At 50.8% G+C, this 16,373-nt stretch overlaps 1 protein-coding gene across 6 annotated transcripts in view; it reads left to right on the top strand.

The window, feature by feature from the left end:
* Positions 1–16,373, top strand: part of PRKAG2 (protein kinase AMP-activated non-catalytic subunit gamma 2) — a 282,508-nt gene that overhangs the window by 240,538 nt on the left and 25,597 nt on the right. For all 6 annotated transcript variants that reach the window (XM_029233295.1, XM_029233294.1, XM_029233300.1 and 3 more), the window contains 2 exons: positions 14,908–14,989; positions 16,018–16,076. In XM_029233295.1, coding sequence (XP_029089128.1) covers positions 14,908–14,989; positions 16,018–16,076 — 141 coding nt within the window. The remainder of the gene's footprint in view (positions 1–14,907; positions 14,990–16,017; positions 16,077–16,373) is intronic.

The raw sequence follows: 16,373 nt of genomic DNA, 5'->3' as shown, positions 1-16,373 counted from the left end.
CGAATCCTTGAGGCTCTAAGCTTTAAAGGAGCTAAAATTGGTTACCATGGAAATGGGGGGGCTTGGCACTGGTTACAGCAAAGTTAAAGATGTGTTTGAAAGGGCTGAGTCGACTGTTGTCTAGACACAGACAGCAGTGGTGGTCGTGGACATGTCTCGAGAACGAGGGAAGCGAGCAGGGGAGACACAGCCCGTCCCCGAGACCAGGTGACCGTCCTCTGGGCGGGGTCGTGGCCTAGACGGCTCCCTGTGCGCGCGTGTGATAGGACAGCATGGAGCCACCGAGGAGGGCGGAAAAAACGTTTGTGGAGAATGTGTTTGTTTTTTCTTTTAAGATTTAATTTTTTATTTATTTTTGGCTGTGTTGGGTCTTCGTTGCTGTGCATGGGCTTTCTCTAGTTGCCGCGAGTGGGGGCTACTCTTCGTTGTGGTACGCGGGCTTCTCATTGCGGTGGCTTCTCTTGCTGCAGAGCACGGGCTCTAGGTGCGTGGACTTCAGTAGTTGCGGCACGTGGGCTCAGTAGTTGCGGCACGTGGGCTCAGTAGTTGTGGCTCGCGGGCTCTAGAGCGTGGGCTCAGTAGTTGTGGCGCACAGGCTTAGTTGCTCTGTGGCGTGTGAGATCTTCCTGGACCAGGGCTCGAACCCATGTCCCCTGCATTGGCAGGTGGATTCTTATCCACTGCGCCACCAGGGACGTCCCCTAATGTATTTATTTTTAAGTTAAAAAAAAGCAGGTTGCAGAGCAACACTTATATTCTGACCAAGTTACCCTGCGGGCCCAGGGTATCAGAGACACAGCTGGTCTGGGAACCAGAGTCAGCTGTTCACAGGTGAACTGAAAACGGGGTCGCAGACAATGGAGAAGAGAGGGAGAGAAGGGCCGCTCGCCCCAGGCAGCCACACCCTCAGCCTCCAGCTCGGCCTCTGCGAGGCCCGTGGGCCTCCGGCAGGTGGGGCTGTGACGCGCCCCAGGGTCCTGTCGCTGAGTCTCGCGTCGGTGTGAGAGATGGCGCCTTGGTCCTGGTGCCCCGGAGCCCAGTGTACATCCTAGAGTCGCGTCCCTCCCCCTTGGCCCGCCTGCTTCTCCCTCGGCGTCGGTGGTCGTCCGGAGCCCCGACTGCGGTGTGACTGAGGGAGGGGGTGATGCCCGACTCCCACCGGCTCCCTCACCCAGTGTCGCGGGGCGCCCGGTGCTCAGGCTGGACGGGGTAGACGCCGCCCGCTCGGCTTGCACGGTCACTCGGCATCTCAGCCGAGTTGTTCCTTCCCGACCAGGACCCCGTAGTAAGCCAGGAACTGTTTCTCAAGAGGAAAATAATTACCTGCAGGCGAAGGCATCGCTTTTTGCTCTTTGTTTGTTTGTTCCAAAAACCCAGTGAATCTCCTGCTGGTGCCTGATGGGGGCCTCATTCGGCGTCCCCAGCTCGGCCTCGCAGGGGGCCCCAGGCCCGGGTGGACGAGGGGCCTGCCCTGCTGCAGAGCTGTGTCTTGCTCTGGGCCCCTGTGAAGACTTACTCTGACCGTGTCAGAGCAGCGCTCAGACACGGTGTGTGCCGCTTGCGGAGACCTGCCAAGGGTGGCAGGGGTGCGGGTAGCAGCCTGAGTGGCATGGGGGTCTCTCCAACGCTCCAGGCTGTGGCCTCCCTCACCCTGACCCCTCACTGGCTGGCTGGCCGATGTCACACCGAGGCGTCTAAAGCGTTGCCACTTCCTGCCCATCAGACCCGTCAGCACTGTGTCATCGATGTCACGGGACCGTGTGACGTGAGGCCTGTGGGGTGGTCAGCATCTCTGCAGACTGTGTGCAGTCAGAGAGCCAGAGGTGAGGGTGTGAGAGTGTGCCATGCAATGTCAAGGCAGACTGCTTCTCGGGGTCCTTGTACGTTGGTACAGAGAAAAAGCGTGCGCGGCTGACGGCTGCAGGGCCCTGCGATGCTGCGTCTGGAGTTACAGGAATCCAGTCACTCTGGGAGATGCGGTCACAGCCAGATGGGCAGCTTCCCTGGGGTGTGACGGCCAGCCTCTCCATCTGCGCACTTCCCCAGGGGTGCTCTGCTGCGCTTGGCTTGCCAATCTGGTAGCTTCAGGGGCGTCCTCCCTAGGCCTCCTCGGCACGATATCTCTCGCCCCGTGGGTCCGAGAGCCAGTGTAGGGATCCCAATGACATACTCAGGACTGAGCGGGTAACCACAGTGTGGCCTGCAGCCCCGTGAGCTCCTTGGGCTTGACCTTGGCTGAGACTCCGTCTGTCACCTGACTGACTGTAAGCCCCCGCTTTGACCAGTGACCATGGTGGCATTTGGGGTTCTAGGAATTAGCGTCCACTCAGAGCCAGCATCCGGTCACCCTGGAAAGTCTGCGTCTCCTTTTCCCCAGTGCTCAGTCATCCTAGGAAGTGGGACAGGAGGAACGGCACGTCCTGGGCGGGGCACTGTCCTCGGGGGACCCCGCGCCCCTGAGAATGGGGCTCTGGGTCTGAGAGCGGCTCAGGTCTGGAAACGGTGAGAGGACAAGACTCCATGTTGATGACTCAGGTTGGGGTTTTGGCCCCTGGACTGAGAATTTTTCTTGTTACGTAGATCAGGCAACACTTTAGAGGGCCATGCATCTGTCTCACTCCTAGGGTTGCTGTAACTGGTTAGCCACGACCAAACCGTCTGCGAATCAGAACATTCTCACCCCTGGCCACGAGCCTGCCCTGCTCCCTCAGGACCTGCCACCACACTGGCATCAGTGAGGCCGTCATGGTGCTGCCCCCTGCAGAGCGCAGCCAGCACGCAGCTTCTCAGGGGGTAGGGGTCCCCGCACGCAGACATTTCTCAAAAACCTGGGGAGGCTGTGACCTCGGGGCCCTTTGGGGGAAGGTAGCTGAGGGCTGGGTGTGCAGGCCGCATGTGCTGAAATCTCCCTGAGCCTGTGGGTTCACTCTTCCTCGTTAGGCCTCCGAAGTTCTGGCATCTCGGCCTCCTCAAACATGCACTCGGCAATGCCCTGCATTTCAAGGCAGTCAACTCAGAAAGCTTCAGAGCCGTTCCCAGTGGCATGCACTAAACGTTAAATCCACATTTCTGGTAAATCCACCTGTGTCAATAAACCCTACCGTATCCAGTGTTCAATTCCCTCTCCTTGGTCTAATATTATTAGAAGCTATTCCCACACTTACTTCCCAGGTTTCTGCAGATATGAAATAGCGGAGCTTTATCGTTGTTTCCATGTGTGAGGCCCCCTCTCGGGGGCAGGCTGGAGTCTGTCCCCAGTCACAGGTCTCGGGGCCGCAGAGGCAGCTGTGGTTGTCTGGAGAATGGAGAACGAGCGACCCCGTGCAAGGCGTCTGCCCAGCAAAACTTGCTGCTGGGCTTCCAGGCAAAGAAAGGCAATTCTGACACCACGCAGCCAGCCGTTTCCACCACCAAGGGGGGCTCGGAGTCGCTCTGGCGTTCAGGAATCTCTGCGTCGTCCGAGTCCAGCTCTGTCGCTGTGCTGGGTTCCAGGGCTGCACTCCTTCCAAATCAGAGCCCCGGCTTTCACGTCAGAGACCGGGGAGACTGTGAGTTCGGGGTGGTGACTCTCCGAGTCCCGCAGAATTACATTTTGTGTTGGATTTGGGAAAGGTCAGCCTGGTAGCTACAAGAGAAGGGCGTTTTAGGGCTGCCATAGAGGCTGCCAGGTTCTCGGTGACCGAGAGTCCCCAGTCGGAGCTTGTCCTTTCCCCGGTGTGTGAGCCCCATCCTCTGGCAGGACTCTGCCCACACCGGATCTCACGTTCCTGTCGCTGCAGTGACAGCTAGTGCAGCAGCGCCTGGCCCCTGCTTTCCTCTGGCGGCTGCGGAGTGGGGCGGGGACACCACGGTCACAGGTGATGCTTGTTCCCTCTCGATGCCGCTGCCTGCCCGGGATCACTGGGGATCTGAGTCCCCGCTGACCCAGAGCTCAGCACTGTGTTCAGGCCCAAAGACATGCGCCCGGTCCCAAACCCTCTGTCCCCAGAACCCTGCCTGGTGCGTGCGCTTCTGCATCAGTCAGGGTCCAGTCAGGACACAGAAGCCATAGCAGCCGTTGAACAGAAAACTAACGTAAACCAGTGGTAATTGGACGTAAGTCAACTGGGTCACTGACAGGGTAAGTACTGACCTCTGAGGCAGCGTTCTCAGACCTGCAGCTTTAGCATCACTAGGAACTTCCGGGACACACAGACCGTCAGGCCACCTCAGACCCAGTAAACCGGAAGTCATGGTGAGGCCCAGTGGTCGTGTCTTACCGAGTCCTTCCAGCGGTTCTGGTTCTAGCGCTCTGCGGCTCGAAAACCGCTGCTCTGGGGCATCAGGGAGGTAAGGAAGAGCCTGTGGCGCCTTCCGAGGGGCCGCCTCTGGCTGGGGCTGTGCCTCGGCGGCAGGCGGTGGGGGTAGAGCGTGCGGAGGCCGCTCAGGCGGGACTCAGCCACTGCTGCTGCAGGAGGGAAGCAGGTGGAGCGGCCGGCAGGCGGGATGTGCGCCGGGCCGGGCCCTCTCCCCACAGTCCTGTGTCCTGACCTCCAGGCGCTGCGGCACGTGACCTTACCTGGACGTAGGGCCACTAAGAGGTAATTAGTCACGAAGGCGTCGGTCCTGTAGTCCACCGTGGTCGGCGTCGTTATACAAAGGGGAGATATGGACACAGAATCCTGCATACGGGGAGAGTACCGGTGACAATGAAGGCAGAAATCAGTGTGACGCGTGTGCAAGCCCAGGGGTGTCAGGGCGTGCCTGCACACCACCAGCGGCCAGGTGAGAAGCCTAGAACAGATCTTTCTGCACAGAAAAGGAACCAAGCCTGCTGACACCCTGATCTCAGACTTCCAGCCTCCGGGACTGTGAGACGATCAGTCTCTGTTGTTTGTGCCCCTAGTTCATGGTGCTCTGTTGTGGCCGCCCTCGCACACCGATACAGGTGGTCATCAGGTGAAGCAGCCCTTCTTCAGCCTAGCCCTCCAGTCCCCGCTGGCCTCCCTCCTGTCAGGCTGCAGTAGAGCCCATGGCAGACTTGAGATGTGGTCCACAGGGCCCCAGTGTCACGAAGCAGAGTCAGAAGGGAGGGTTTGGGGCTGAGAGACAGTAGTTTAGTAAATGGCGGAGTAGAGAACACATACCGTCCCTTCCGAGGAAGTCTGGCAGCACAGATAGTACTGATAGGTATGGTTTAGTGCCTTCAGGTTCTAAATGGTAACTTCTCAGGAGGTCTGGAAGGCTCCAAAGTAAATAGAACTGCACAGTGGAATCATCACTTCCAGGACTGGGGGGCGACGGGAGCACTGAGAACCATATGGGTCTTCCCTCACCATGGCAGTGTGAGGGAGTGTGTGTTTCTAGCAACATTCTACTAACAACGTTTTTCATAAACTTTTTTAGATTTTGATAGAAGAGTTGTGAAGATAGTACAGATCGTTCCCATATACCCCACACCCAGTTCGCTCCATTTTTGCCATCTTACGTTAGTATGGTCACATTTGTCACAGTTAACGAACCAGTACTGATACATAGTTATTGCCTGAAGTTCACAGTTTGTTTAGATTTCTCTGTGTCTTTTCCTGATGTCATTTTTCTGCTCGAGGATCCCATCCAGGTTACTGTTAACATTTAGTCATCACGTCCCCTCAGGCTCCCCTTTGCTGTGACAGTTTCTCAGACTTCCTGGCTTTTGGGAACCTTGACAGTTTTGAGGAGCTGGCCAGGTGCGCTGTAGGATGCCCCCAAATGGAATTTGTCGGATGTTTTTTTCTCATGACCAGACTTGGATTATGGGCTTTGGAAGGAAGACCACAGAGGTAAAGTGCGCCTCACGTCATATCAGAACTGCTTACTGCTTATCGCTGTCGATCTTAACCTCAGTCACCTGGCTGCGGTATGTCTATCAGGTTTCTTTACTGTAAAGTTCCTCTTTTCCATACTGTCCTCTTTAGGAGAAGGTCACTCTGCACCGCCCACACGTAAGGAGTGGGAAGTTGAGGGCTACGCAAGTTGGTTGGAATTCTTCTGCAAAGGACGTGTGTTCCTTCCTTTCACTTATTTATTCAGTCATTTGTGTCGGCATACGTTTATGGAGATAGATAGATAGATTCCATTGGGTTATAATCCACTATTACTTTGTTTTATTGTTCAAATCATTCCAATTGATACGATTTTAATAGTGCCAATGAAAGAGAAAACAGGCAAGTGTCCAAATAAGTGGCTGTTTGCCAAACACGGGTTTTTAGAAGCACATGTAGAAAATATAGAAAGACGAGCGTATAAGTAAGTTGAAGAAGGGCATGACTAGGAGGGGGCTGCCCAGGGTCCTCTTGTTTGTTTTTTTTTTTTGTTTTTTTTTTTTTTGTTTTTGCGGTACGCGGGCCTCTCACTGTTGTGGCCTCTCCCGTTGCGGAGCACAGGCTCCGGACGCGCAGGCTCAGCGGGCCATGGCTCACGGGCCCAGCCGCTCCGCGGCATGTGGGATCTTCCCGGACCGGGGCACGAACCCGCGTCCCCTGCATCGGCAGGCGGACTCCCAACCACTGCGCCACCAGGGAAGCCCCCAGGGTCCTCTTAATTGGGGTTAGAATCGAGATCCACAAGCGGGAAGCAGGTGCTCGCCTGCTTTAGAAGCAAGAAGGATAAGGGTTCGCTCTGTTGCTCGAGATTCATGCTGCAGGTGCCGATAAAGAGGAAGGGAAACTCTTCAGCCCGTTTTGTGCTTTTTCATTATCAAGGAAAATGATCTTCAAAACGGAAAAAGTACAGTGAATGGTGATTAGAAGAAGTTACAGCCCAGGATAGGTGTGGACGGTAGGAGGTGCCTGTTTGCTTTCTGATCCCTAGTTTAATCAGGATGCAGACTGCCAGGCTCTCAGTGGGAGTGGAAGAATGGTGGAGAACAGGTCTGAGGCCTGACGCCCGAGGTTCCAGGTGAGAGGAAAAAAAGAGTCCTCAGAAAACGGTGGGAAATGTGGTGTCATTCCCAGGTAAGGTGTTTGAATGAATTATTCATAAAGTAATAAAAGTAGTAGTCTCTGGAAACCTATCATGAACCGACCCCAGAAAGTCGGGGAGATGAACCCGATTTCCTTTTGGGACTGTTCGTAGATGTGGTAATACCGTGAAAGGCAAACCTGGGTTTCGTCTTGACGGTTGACAGAGCCTCGTGCCCTGTCCTGATGGAGAAGATGCAGAAGTGTATCTTGGCAGCTCAGTGAATTGCTGGCTTATGGACCTTAGGGGAACGTCAGTGAAATCGCAGCCTGCCTGGAGCGAGGTTTCTAGCTGTACTGGATGCCTCTCGTGGGCCGGGCCACCTGCTACTGCAGCTAGCCCTGCAGGCGTGGTGGGTGGCACCTCCGCTTCTGTAACCAGCAGGGATGAGCAGGTGGGGAAACGCCCCTGCCTCGCACGCTCGGGGAGGACGAACCCGGTGCCGTCGAGCCCCTGCCAGGCCCCTGTCCTGCGGCCAGCTCCACCACCCTTCACACACTGACGCTGGCTCCCCTGCTAGCCTGTGTCACTCCCGCCCCCGGGACCACATTCTCAAATAAACCACGTGCGAGCCAGGCTCTGCTTTCTGGGTAAGACACTGCTGGGGCGCCTTAAGATTCCTTCACTGTAAGCTCGGCAGCATCTGAACGATGACTTGAATACTGACTTTGTTGACCGCATCCTCTAATTAACAGATGACTTGAAACCAGGAGAGAGAGCGAATAATAACTCATATCCAGAAAGATTCCTCAGTAAGCTGAATTGCTCCTAGGCCCAATTAGTAAGTAGCTGCCACCCGGAGCAGTGGGGATTAGAGCGCGTCGCGGAAGAGAACAAGGCTGGGGGCTCAGAGCTGTGGCGCTCCCACGGGGCGGGACCTGCTGCCGACAGCCAGCAGGCTGTTAACCCAGAAGCACAGGCCGTGGTTTTAAGCGTCACACAGTTTAAAAGTGGTACGAGAAAAGCTTACCTGAAAACAGCAGTCCCTGTTCCTTACGCCCTTGTCATACTCCCCAGAACCGGCAGTTCAGCTGTTAAATCTGGCGTTCACTGCCACATTACCTTGATTCATTAGTTTTAGACACGTTTTCCTCCCTAATTCGGTAGCTGGGTTCTTTGTTCCTTGTGTGGCTTCCTTCCTCCCCTCACGCCCGGTGTCACTATCTCAGTACCGGGGTGCTTTCATTCATTTGACTGTGTCACTGGGCCCAGTGGTTTACGTGGTTACATTTCCTATTTGTACAGTTCAGTGTTGTTCCTGGAGCTTAGAATTCTTCCGTTTTTTATTTTCTTTGAACACCTAAGGCTTTTCCCACCGGCTGACTTCTCAGTAGGATTTCCTGTGCAGCCGGACTTGGCCCACACATTTCCAGCCCTACTTGGAGCCACGCCTGCGGCCCTGCGTCTTCTTGCCCGTCACCGTCACCTGAGACTTTCACTCGTTCGTGGAGGGAATTGCCTCCACCCTCTCCTGATTTTTGAACACATGCTTTTCTGCTTTCGTGATTTATTCTCTCTGTTTTGGCGGAGCACTTTCTCCAGGAGCTTCCGGCCCTAGTGCACTCGGGCTGCATAACAAAACCCCGCAGGCTGGCAGGCTTCACAGGAATTTCTCCCCCAGCCCTGGAGGCTGAGAGTCCAAGACCAAGTGCCGGGTGGCGTCAGTTCCCCGCGAGGCCTCTCTTCCTGGCTTGCAGACAGCTGCCTGGAGCGCACGAGAGCTCTGGTCTTTCTCATACGGACACTAATCCCAACCTTGTGGCCTCGTCGAACGCTATCCAGCTCCATCAGGGGGTGCAAACGTCAGGGGGGTCAGGGGGTGCAAACGCTGTCCGTACACGTCCCAGGAAAAGATGCATGAGAGTTAGCTACTTACACTCAATCTGTAGACTGTGTGTAGATTCCACGAGGTCGGTTGAGAATTTCGAAGGCGTCGTCCCATTGCTTTTAGCTGCCAGTGTCGCTGAAGAGACAGCTGTCGTGGTTTTTCTCTTCTTTAATCTCCATCTTTTTATGTGCGGTTTTCCCTCTCGGAAGCTTTTGGGGTTTTCTCTCTATCTCTGGTGCTTCCATGCCGGGCGCCTGGTTGTGGTCTTTTCCACTTGTGAGCCAGGCACCCGATGGGCCTTTGGACCTGACACACGTGTCACTCGGTCCGTGTTCATTGTGCTGTTCGTTCCGAGATTCTCTTCCTGCTGTTTCCTTTCTTCTGGAACTTCAGTCGGGAGATCTTGGGCCCCCTGAATTGATCCTTTAATATTCTTATCCTGTCTCCTTCTCTCGTTACTTTTCTGTGCTGCTTCTTAGAAGCTTCTTTGTTCTTAACCCATCCAGTGAGACGCATTCAAAACTAGAAGTCGTGCGGCTGCAACGTTCAGGGTTGTGTCGAGTGGCTCGTAATTAAGAGTGAGCACCGGCAGCTGGGGGGTGATCACAGGGGAGCTTCTGCCTGGGGGGTCTCACTGAAGAGTGTTGGCCACCGTCCTTTTCATTGGAAGCCCCCAAATGTTCATCTCTGTGTCGTTTACTTCTGAAGCAGTTTCTCCAGGAAAATAATCCTTTGATGGTGATGGCGGGTGGCTTTGGTCATGACCTGATTTGAAACAATCTTCCTGCTTGTTTTCAGCCCTGCCCCTGCCCAAGCATCCGGAGCCTCCAGTCTTGGGTCTTCCGGGTCGGGGGGATCAGTGGGCTCCTCTCCGCGCCCCTCCCCACGAGGCTCCTCCTCTTGGTCAGCGTGAACCGTGCTCCACCTGCTTCTCGTCCTGGCATCTCCTCGCTCACTTTCCTTCTAGTTTATACTCGCTGTAGTTTGAGAATAACTTTTCAAGAGGAAGAGATGCCAGAAATGTTTCTCTGCCACTTTTAAACCTAAGGAGCCACGAGGGAAACTCCAGGAAGGAGATGCATGAGGTCCTGCGGGAGTAGAGGAGGGATTCGACTCGGCCGGGCGTGACGTGCGTAGGTTGTGTTGAGGACTTAGAAGTTACAGGCAAACTGGGCTTTAACAGGTGGAGCAGAAGGTAAGTCCCTTTGAAGTAGAAGGAACATTGTGACACAGCCAAAAAAACGGAAGATAAGTTCACGGACTGAGGAGTCTGCTGGACGGTAGGGGTCAGGCTGGGGCTGCATCGCAGAGGGTCTTGGAGACAAACCTGAGAAGCTGGGCCCATCCTTGCTCAGGGGAGACGCTGTCAGGTGTTGTGAAATCCATTTGACGAGCTCTGATGTAAAAACTTAGTAAACTGTAGTGAACAGTTTTAAAGAGCTTTAGCTATGTATCAGCATTCATTTTAAGAGCCCCACGATTAACTTAATTATTGAGAATCAGGGTAAAACTGTGTGTGGAAAGCAGGGAAGCATTAGAGGAATCAGATTCCCATTTTGGGGGAACATAGATGTGCTACTTGGCATTTAGATTGCCAGAATCTCTTAGCGCAACTAAGGCCGGCTTACCCTTTTTAAAAATCATTTTTATAGGGCTTCCCTGGTGGCGCAGCGGTTGAGAGTCCGCCTGCCGATGCAGGGGACACGGGTTCGTGCCCCGGTCCGGGAAGATCCCACATGCCGCGGAGCGGCTGGGCCCGTGAGCCATGGCCGCTGAGCCTGCGCGTCCGGAGCCTCTGCTCCGCAACGGGAGAGAGAACAGAAGGGCCCGAGGCCCGCGTACCCCAAAAAAAAAAAAAAAAAATCATTTTTATATTAGACTTTTATTTTCCTCTTTACTTAGCTGATTATCACATTTGGTTGTTTGAAAATCCTATTAAGGGCTTCCCTGGTGGTACAGTGGTTAGGAATCTGCCTGCCAATGCAGGGGACATGGGATCGAGCCCTGGTCTGGGAAGGTCCCACATGCCGTGGAGCAACTAAGCCCGTGCGCCACAACTACTGAAGCCTTTGCACCTAGAGCCCATGCTCCGCAACAAGAGAAGCCACCGCAGTGAAAAGCCCACGCACCGCAACGAAGAGTAGCCCCCACTTGCCGCAACTAGAGAAAGCCCGTGGTCGGCAACAAAGACCCAGTGCGGCCAAAAGTAAATAAATAAATTTATAAAAAAGAAAAAAGAAAATCCTATTAAAATATAAAATTTTTAATTGGTAACAGTTTGAGCAAATTGCGTTATCAGTTGAAAGAAATTTTCAGAGGCGCTCAAGGCCCCTAGAGTTTTTCCCTTAGAAGTAGGCCGCACCAGTCCTCTTTCAGCCTCTGTTGATGGTTCGTTGGTGACACCCTGTGCCTTCTGTAATTGAGGAGTTTCCCGAGCGTAGTTTTAAATTGCCCCTCAAACACTCCGTGCATGTGGTGCTAAGAAAGCCAAGTTTAGAAGGTTTCGTCACTGCAGAGGCTGCAGTGAAACCACAGCAGCAGGCAGGGCTGCTGATCTGGGGACGCTGAGACGTCCCCCGCTAAGGTACTGAGAGCACATCTTGTCCACTTTAGGGAGTTCTGTCGGGTCTCTGGAGGGTGGAATTGTGACTCCCTCCATGACGTGTGGACCTGTCAACAGTTTGTGTGGCTGAAATTAAAACTAACTCATTCTCTGCTTCTGGTCTGTCAGTAGAGAGTGGAAAATTAAAGCTCTTATTCTTTTTAGCTCTTCATAGCAAGTCTGGTTAGTCCACGCACTTGCGGGAGTTCCCTGGTGGCCTAGTGGTTAGGATTCAGCACTTCCACTGCCAAGCGCCCAGGTTCAGCCCCTGGTCAGGGAACTGAGATCCTGCGAGCCGTGCGGCGTGGCCAAGAAACGAAAAAAACAAACAAACAAAAAAACATGCCCTTGGTGAGGAAAGCGCTATCTGTTAGCCCCATCTTGTAGCTAAGAATGTTGAGGCTCGGAGAGGGTTAAGGACCTGAGCTGACGAAAAGTCAGTCTGTCCAGTTGGTCCTGCAGCTTCGCCCACTGAAACCACCAGGAGGCTTTTTTGCTTCACTCCAAGTATTTTCCTTAGCGTCTGGTTGTTTTATTGATACCTTCTTGTGCAGAAGTGAAGGCACTTTTCACCTTGAACTCTTCATGTCCCCTTTGCCGCTGGACGGCTGCTTCCCTGGGTTTTTCCCTCACGTGACATCAGCAGTGTATCCTCAGGATGACCTGAGGTCAGCACACATCACCACCCCACCCTCTGCGTCCCTGGCCTGTCCGTCTTCGGTACCTGAGAGAGTCAGTGCTGTGCGGGCATTGCCTTGTGTTTTGTGTGCAGAGGCCTTGAAACCCCTTTAGTAACTAACTTGGAGCATTTAGGGGCTGTTTAAGAGCTTGTAGGTAGCAGGTTAGAGAAGTTATCGTGGGGAAGCAGGATTTTCCCTGTTTCTGAAAGAACAGTCATTACATTGAGTGTTAAAGTTAGGCCCTGCTTCTGTTGGTGTTGCCATCGGTCTGATTGCTGCTCCTTTGGAAGTTAATGTCTCTTCTTCCCTCTGGATGGTTTTTTCTTTGCTTTTGATTTTTAGCATCTTACCTACGATGTGCTAGGTGTGGTTTTCTTTGTATTTTTCCTGCCTGGGTTTTATCTGATGCTTTTGATAGATGCAGATTTTCTATTGAAAGTCGCCTATTTGAACATGATTTGGAAAATGCCTTTGGAAAAATTCCAGAATTTTGTAGCTCAGTTCATATCTTTCTTTTCTCTCAAGAATTGTAGTTCCCTGAATCCTGCCTGTGTGCTGCCCGCCAGCACTTTCTAATGGGGATTTGTATGTTTTGTCCAACTCGTGCGGTTGTTTTCAGCTACTTCATCATGGCCAAACCAGAACTTTCCGGAGTGGCTTTTCAACAGCTGTGGTCACTTAGGGTTACGTGAATGATCCTGATGAATGATTTTAATACTGGTTTTCTCTGCTAAATCTGTTATTTTGGAGGAAACAGTAAGCAGTTTGTGGTTTTAAAAGTGCCCCCACTCCCTGCCTCCTCCAGCGAGTTAGAAAAACAAGCTAAGCAGATACTTCATGTGTTTCAGAATCCGTTCATCCATGACTTCCCCCCATATTCTTTTATAATATTTTCTAGGCCCACAGTCAAGGATTCCCAGAGCATCATCAAGGTAGAAATAGACCATGCACACCGGCACACCGTCCCCGAATGCCATTTAGTTACACAAACAGTGTGAATATTTTTGTGATTCTTGATACAAGCTGTGGTTCAGAAACCATTTTACCAGTTTGTGGATGCCATTTAGCTACTGTCTGGCTCTCGTGCCCTTGGGTTGGCTCTGCTCACCTCCTCTTCCTAGTTTCCTGCCAGTTTGTTCAACAGATTGATGGAGTCCCTGCCGTACTCAGGACGGTGCTGGACTCGGCTAAGACAAGTGTGGAAAATGACTAATGAGAATCCCCCTCACCCACCAGCTGTCCTTCTGCCCTTGTGCAGGTGAACCAGGCACCTACATAAGTCATTCTAAATAGAGGCAAAATGAGTCACAGTAAAGGCAGAAACAGGTGTCGAGTTATTACTTCTACTCTGACTTGAAGCTCTAGTTTCCTAAAATCCTCTCTTTTCACTATTAAGTTAACAAGGGGTTTCGGAGTATAGTGGGTGAGAAAATAACCTTTTTCTTTCTTAGCAAAAAAAGATAACTGTACCACAGAATAAAAAAAAATTTTAAGAGATACACTTCCACTGCCTCAACTCCATAATATAGAAGTTTAATTTTTTTGCTTGTTTCTCTTTGATCTTTTCTGTGTAAATACATGTTTTATATAATTATAATGCATAATTTTATAGTCTGCATTTTCACTGCCATAGACCTTTTTTTTTACTTCAACATAATCTTCACAGTTATACTATTTGATGCTTTTTTCTCACTGGTATACCAACATTTAACAAGTTTTGTTGGAGGCAGATCTTTCTCCAGTTTTCAGTGTTAGAAATAATGCCACATAATTGAACATCTCTGATTCAGGAGTCCTACTCCTAAAATTTTTGTATGAGTAAGTAATTCAACAGAGAAAAAGCTAGTACACAAACAGTATGAATATTTTTGTGATTCTTGGTACAAGCTGTGGCTCAAAAACTATTCTAACAATTCATGGAGCCACCAGTGGGTTGACAACTGCACTTGTGTCGGGCGCTATAACGAAAAAATACTGGCTTATTTAGCAGCTATAAATGGTACTTTAAATTTGCTTTAATTTTCATTTCTTTATCAGTAAAATTGAACCATTTTCCATATGTTATTTGCTGTCTGTATTTAGAGGTCATTTTCAGCATTGAGCTTTTGGCTTTTAATAAATCATCACTTCTGCTGCCTGTCACGGTGTCCCGGAGGGTGTTTGTCCCGAGGGCTCAGGGAGACACTGTATGTGAACTACTCTGAACAGGGCCCAGCCCATAATAGGCACACAGTGAATGTCTGTCTCAAGAAGATATAAAAGTAGGAGTATATTACATCTTTCATTCCTTCTCTTTCTCAGCCTCAGGGAAATGAAGGGGGAATGCTTGTTGTTTTGTTATTGAACACATGAAAAACAAATTTTCATTTCAAGTACTTTGATAGAACTTCAGTATTTCTGAATGAACTAATAACCACATATAGGAAAGAGCAAACTCGGAAGTTTGGGGAATTCCCTGGAGGTCCAGTGGTTAGGAGTCGGCGCTTTCACTGCCGAGGGCCCGGGTTCAGTCCCCGGTTGGGGAAGTAAGAGCCCACAAGCTGTGTGGCGTGGCCCGAAAAAAACAAACCTCTGAAGTTTAATTCTTCTGTGTGGTTTTAATTACATAAAGTCTCTCTGATTGCATTGTTTCAGTTTGAAAAAATAATCTCCAATCCCTATATACCTTTCAATATAATACCAAAGCATATTGCTGATGTTAATAAATTCAGTTATTTTTAACTGGTAAGATTTGGTTGAGTGTTTCAGTGGAAGGTATTTTTCTCCCTGCATATATATAGACTAAAAATGCGTGTTGTCTCTCTCATTGGTCTTAGGTTAAAAAGGCCTTCTTTGCCCTAGTAGCCAACGGTGTCCGAGCAGCGCCTCTGTGGGAGAGTAAAAGACAAAGTTTTGTAGGTGAGCGGCACGGGCCGGGGATCTGAAAGCCTGAGTTAGCTCAAGAAGTGCTTGTTTGGAGTGCAGCCTAGTAGACATGTTACCAATCGAAGGACAGCCTTGCTTTTACATCCTGTGCGGTGGGACTGCGAGTGAATTCAAAACATTTATGTACCTGTGTGGAGTTTCTTTGGATTCAGCGCCGTTTTGGCTCTGAAGCCTCCTCAGTGCCCTTGCCGGTCCCCTGGTCCCAAGGCTGAGGCCCGACCCCTCCCTGTCGATCCCTCCGCTTGCGGTCCTGCCGCGGGCCATCCCCGCTCCCTCCCCGGTGAGCACTTTTCTGACACAGCAGATGAATCGATGGAAACGTGATTGGTACCTTTGATAAAGCGTTGTTAACGCTATTAAAAATACCACGTAACTCAGCGGTATCTAAGCTCCATAATTTTCTCATCTTATGAACCACAGTGGACAATGGGTGTTGTCCCTCTTAGGAGGCATCGCATCATTCTGAAATGGCACTCGGTGTCCGCCGCCCCTCGGGCTGCAGCTGCCTCAGGGGAGAGGTTCACGCCTTCATCTCTGTAGTCCTGGTGTCCGGCACACAGTGGGCCCTCCGTAAATTGTGCCTGTGAAAGGTGCTGTTTTTAGGAGGATTCTCAGAAAACAATCCAAGTGCTACCAAAAGTGTCATGTTTCTAGAGCTTATGGGATACTTTATCTTATTTTAAAGTATCCTAAATTATTTACATGTAGCCACAAGTCTTTTGTGATGTTTAATAAACATTCAGAAAGTTTTGTCTTGGTGAATTGCCAACTACTGTGATTAATTCCATTAATTACTATCAGGTTTGATTTCAGCTAAATTTGTATATCTTAGTGTGGTGTAGATAATTAACAGATTAACAGTTTTAAATAATATATTAAGCTGTGCTGGTAGTCTTTAAGGCTGTCTAGTAAATAAATACTCCAGGTTTGCTCATCATCTGAAATTTTTCTTTAATAATGTTTTCGTAGTTTTACATTTAATATATAATTCTTTCTTCCAGGAATGCTAACAATTACAGATTTCATTAATATACTTCATAGATACTATAAGTCACCCATGGTAAGTGCCAGAAATCCTATGTCAAGTAAGTGGAGCTATATATTTCTCTGTACGTATTTAGAGGTGTGTGTGTGTGTGTGTGTGTGTGTGTGTGTGTGTTTTAAGATTTTGTGTTTTTCTTTTTTGGTACCGGCTTGGTGGTGCCGGTGGTTGATTTTTCCAAGTATACATAATGTGCAGGAAACCTCAGTGTAAATCAGTCTGATATTTGGAGCTTAAGAAGGTAGTCTCAGGAAGTATAAAAGCCAATAGCCTCTTTATTCCCCTTTCAGGAGTCCTCAGGTTAGTGGGATTCTG

The sequence above is a fragment of the Monodon monoceros genome, unplaced genomic scaffold (assembly GCF_005190385.1).
Source record: "Monodon monoceros isolate NGI ecotype Baffin Bay Population unplaced genomic scaffold, NGI_Narwhal_1 Super_Scaffold_2, whole genome shotgun sequence".
NCBI lineage: Eukaryota > Metazoa > Chordata > Mammalia > Artiodactyla > Monodontidae > Monodon > Monodon monoceros.
The sequence above is the reverse complement of the archived record's forward strand: the minus strand, read 5'-3'. Positions and strand labels throughout refer to the sequence as shown.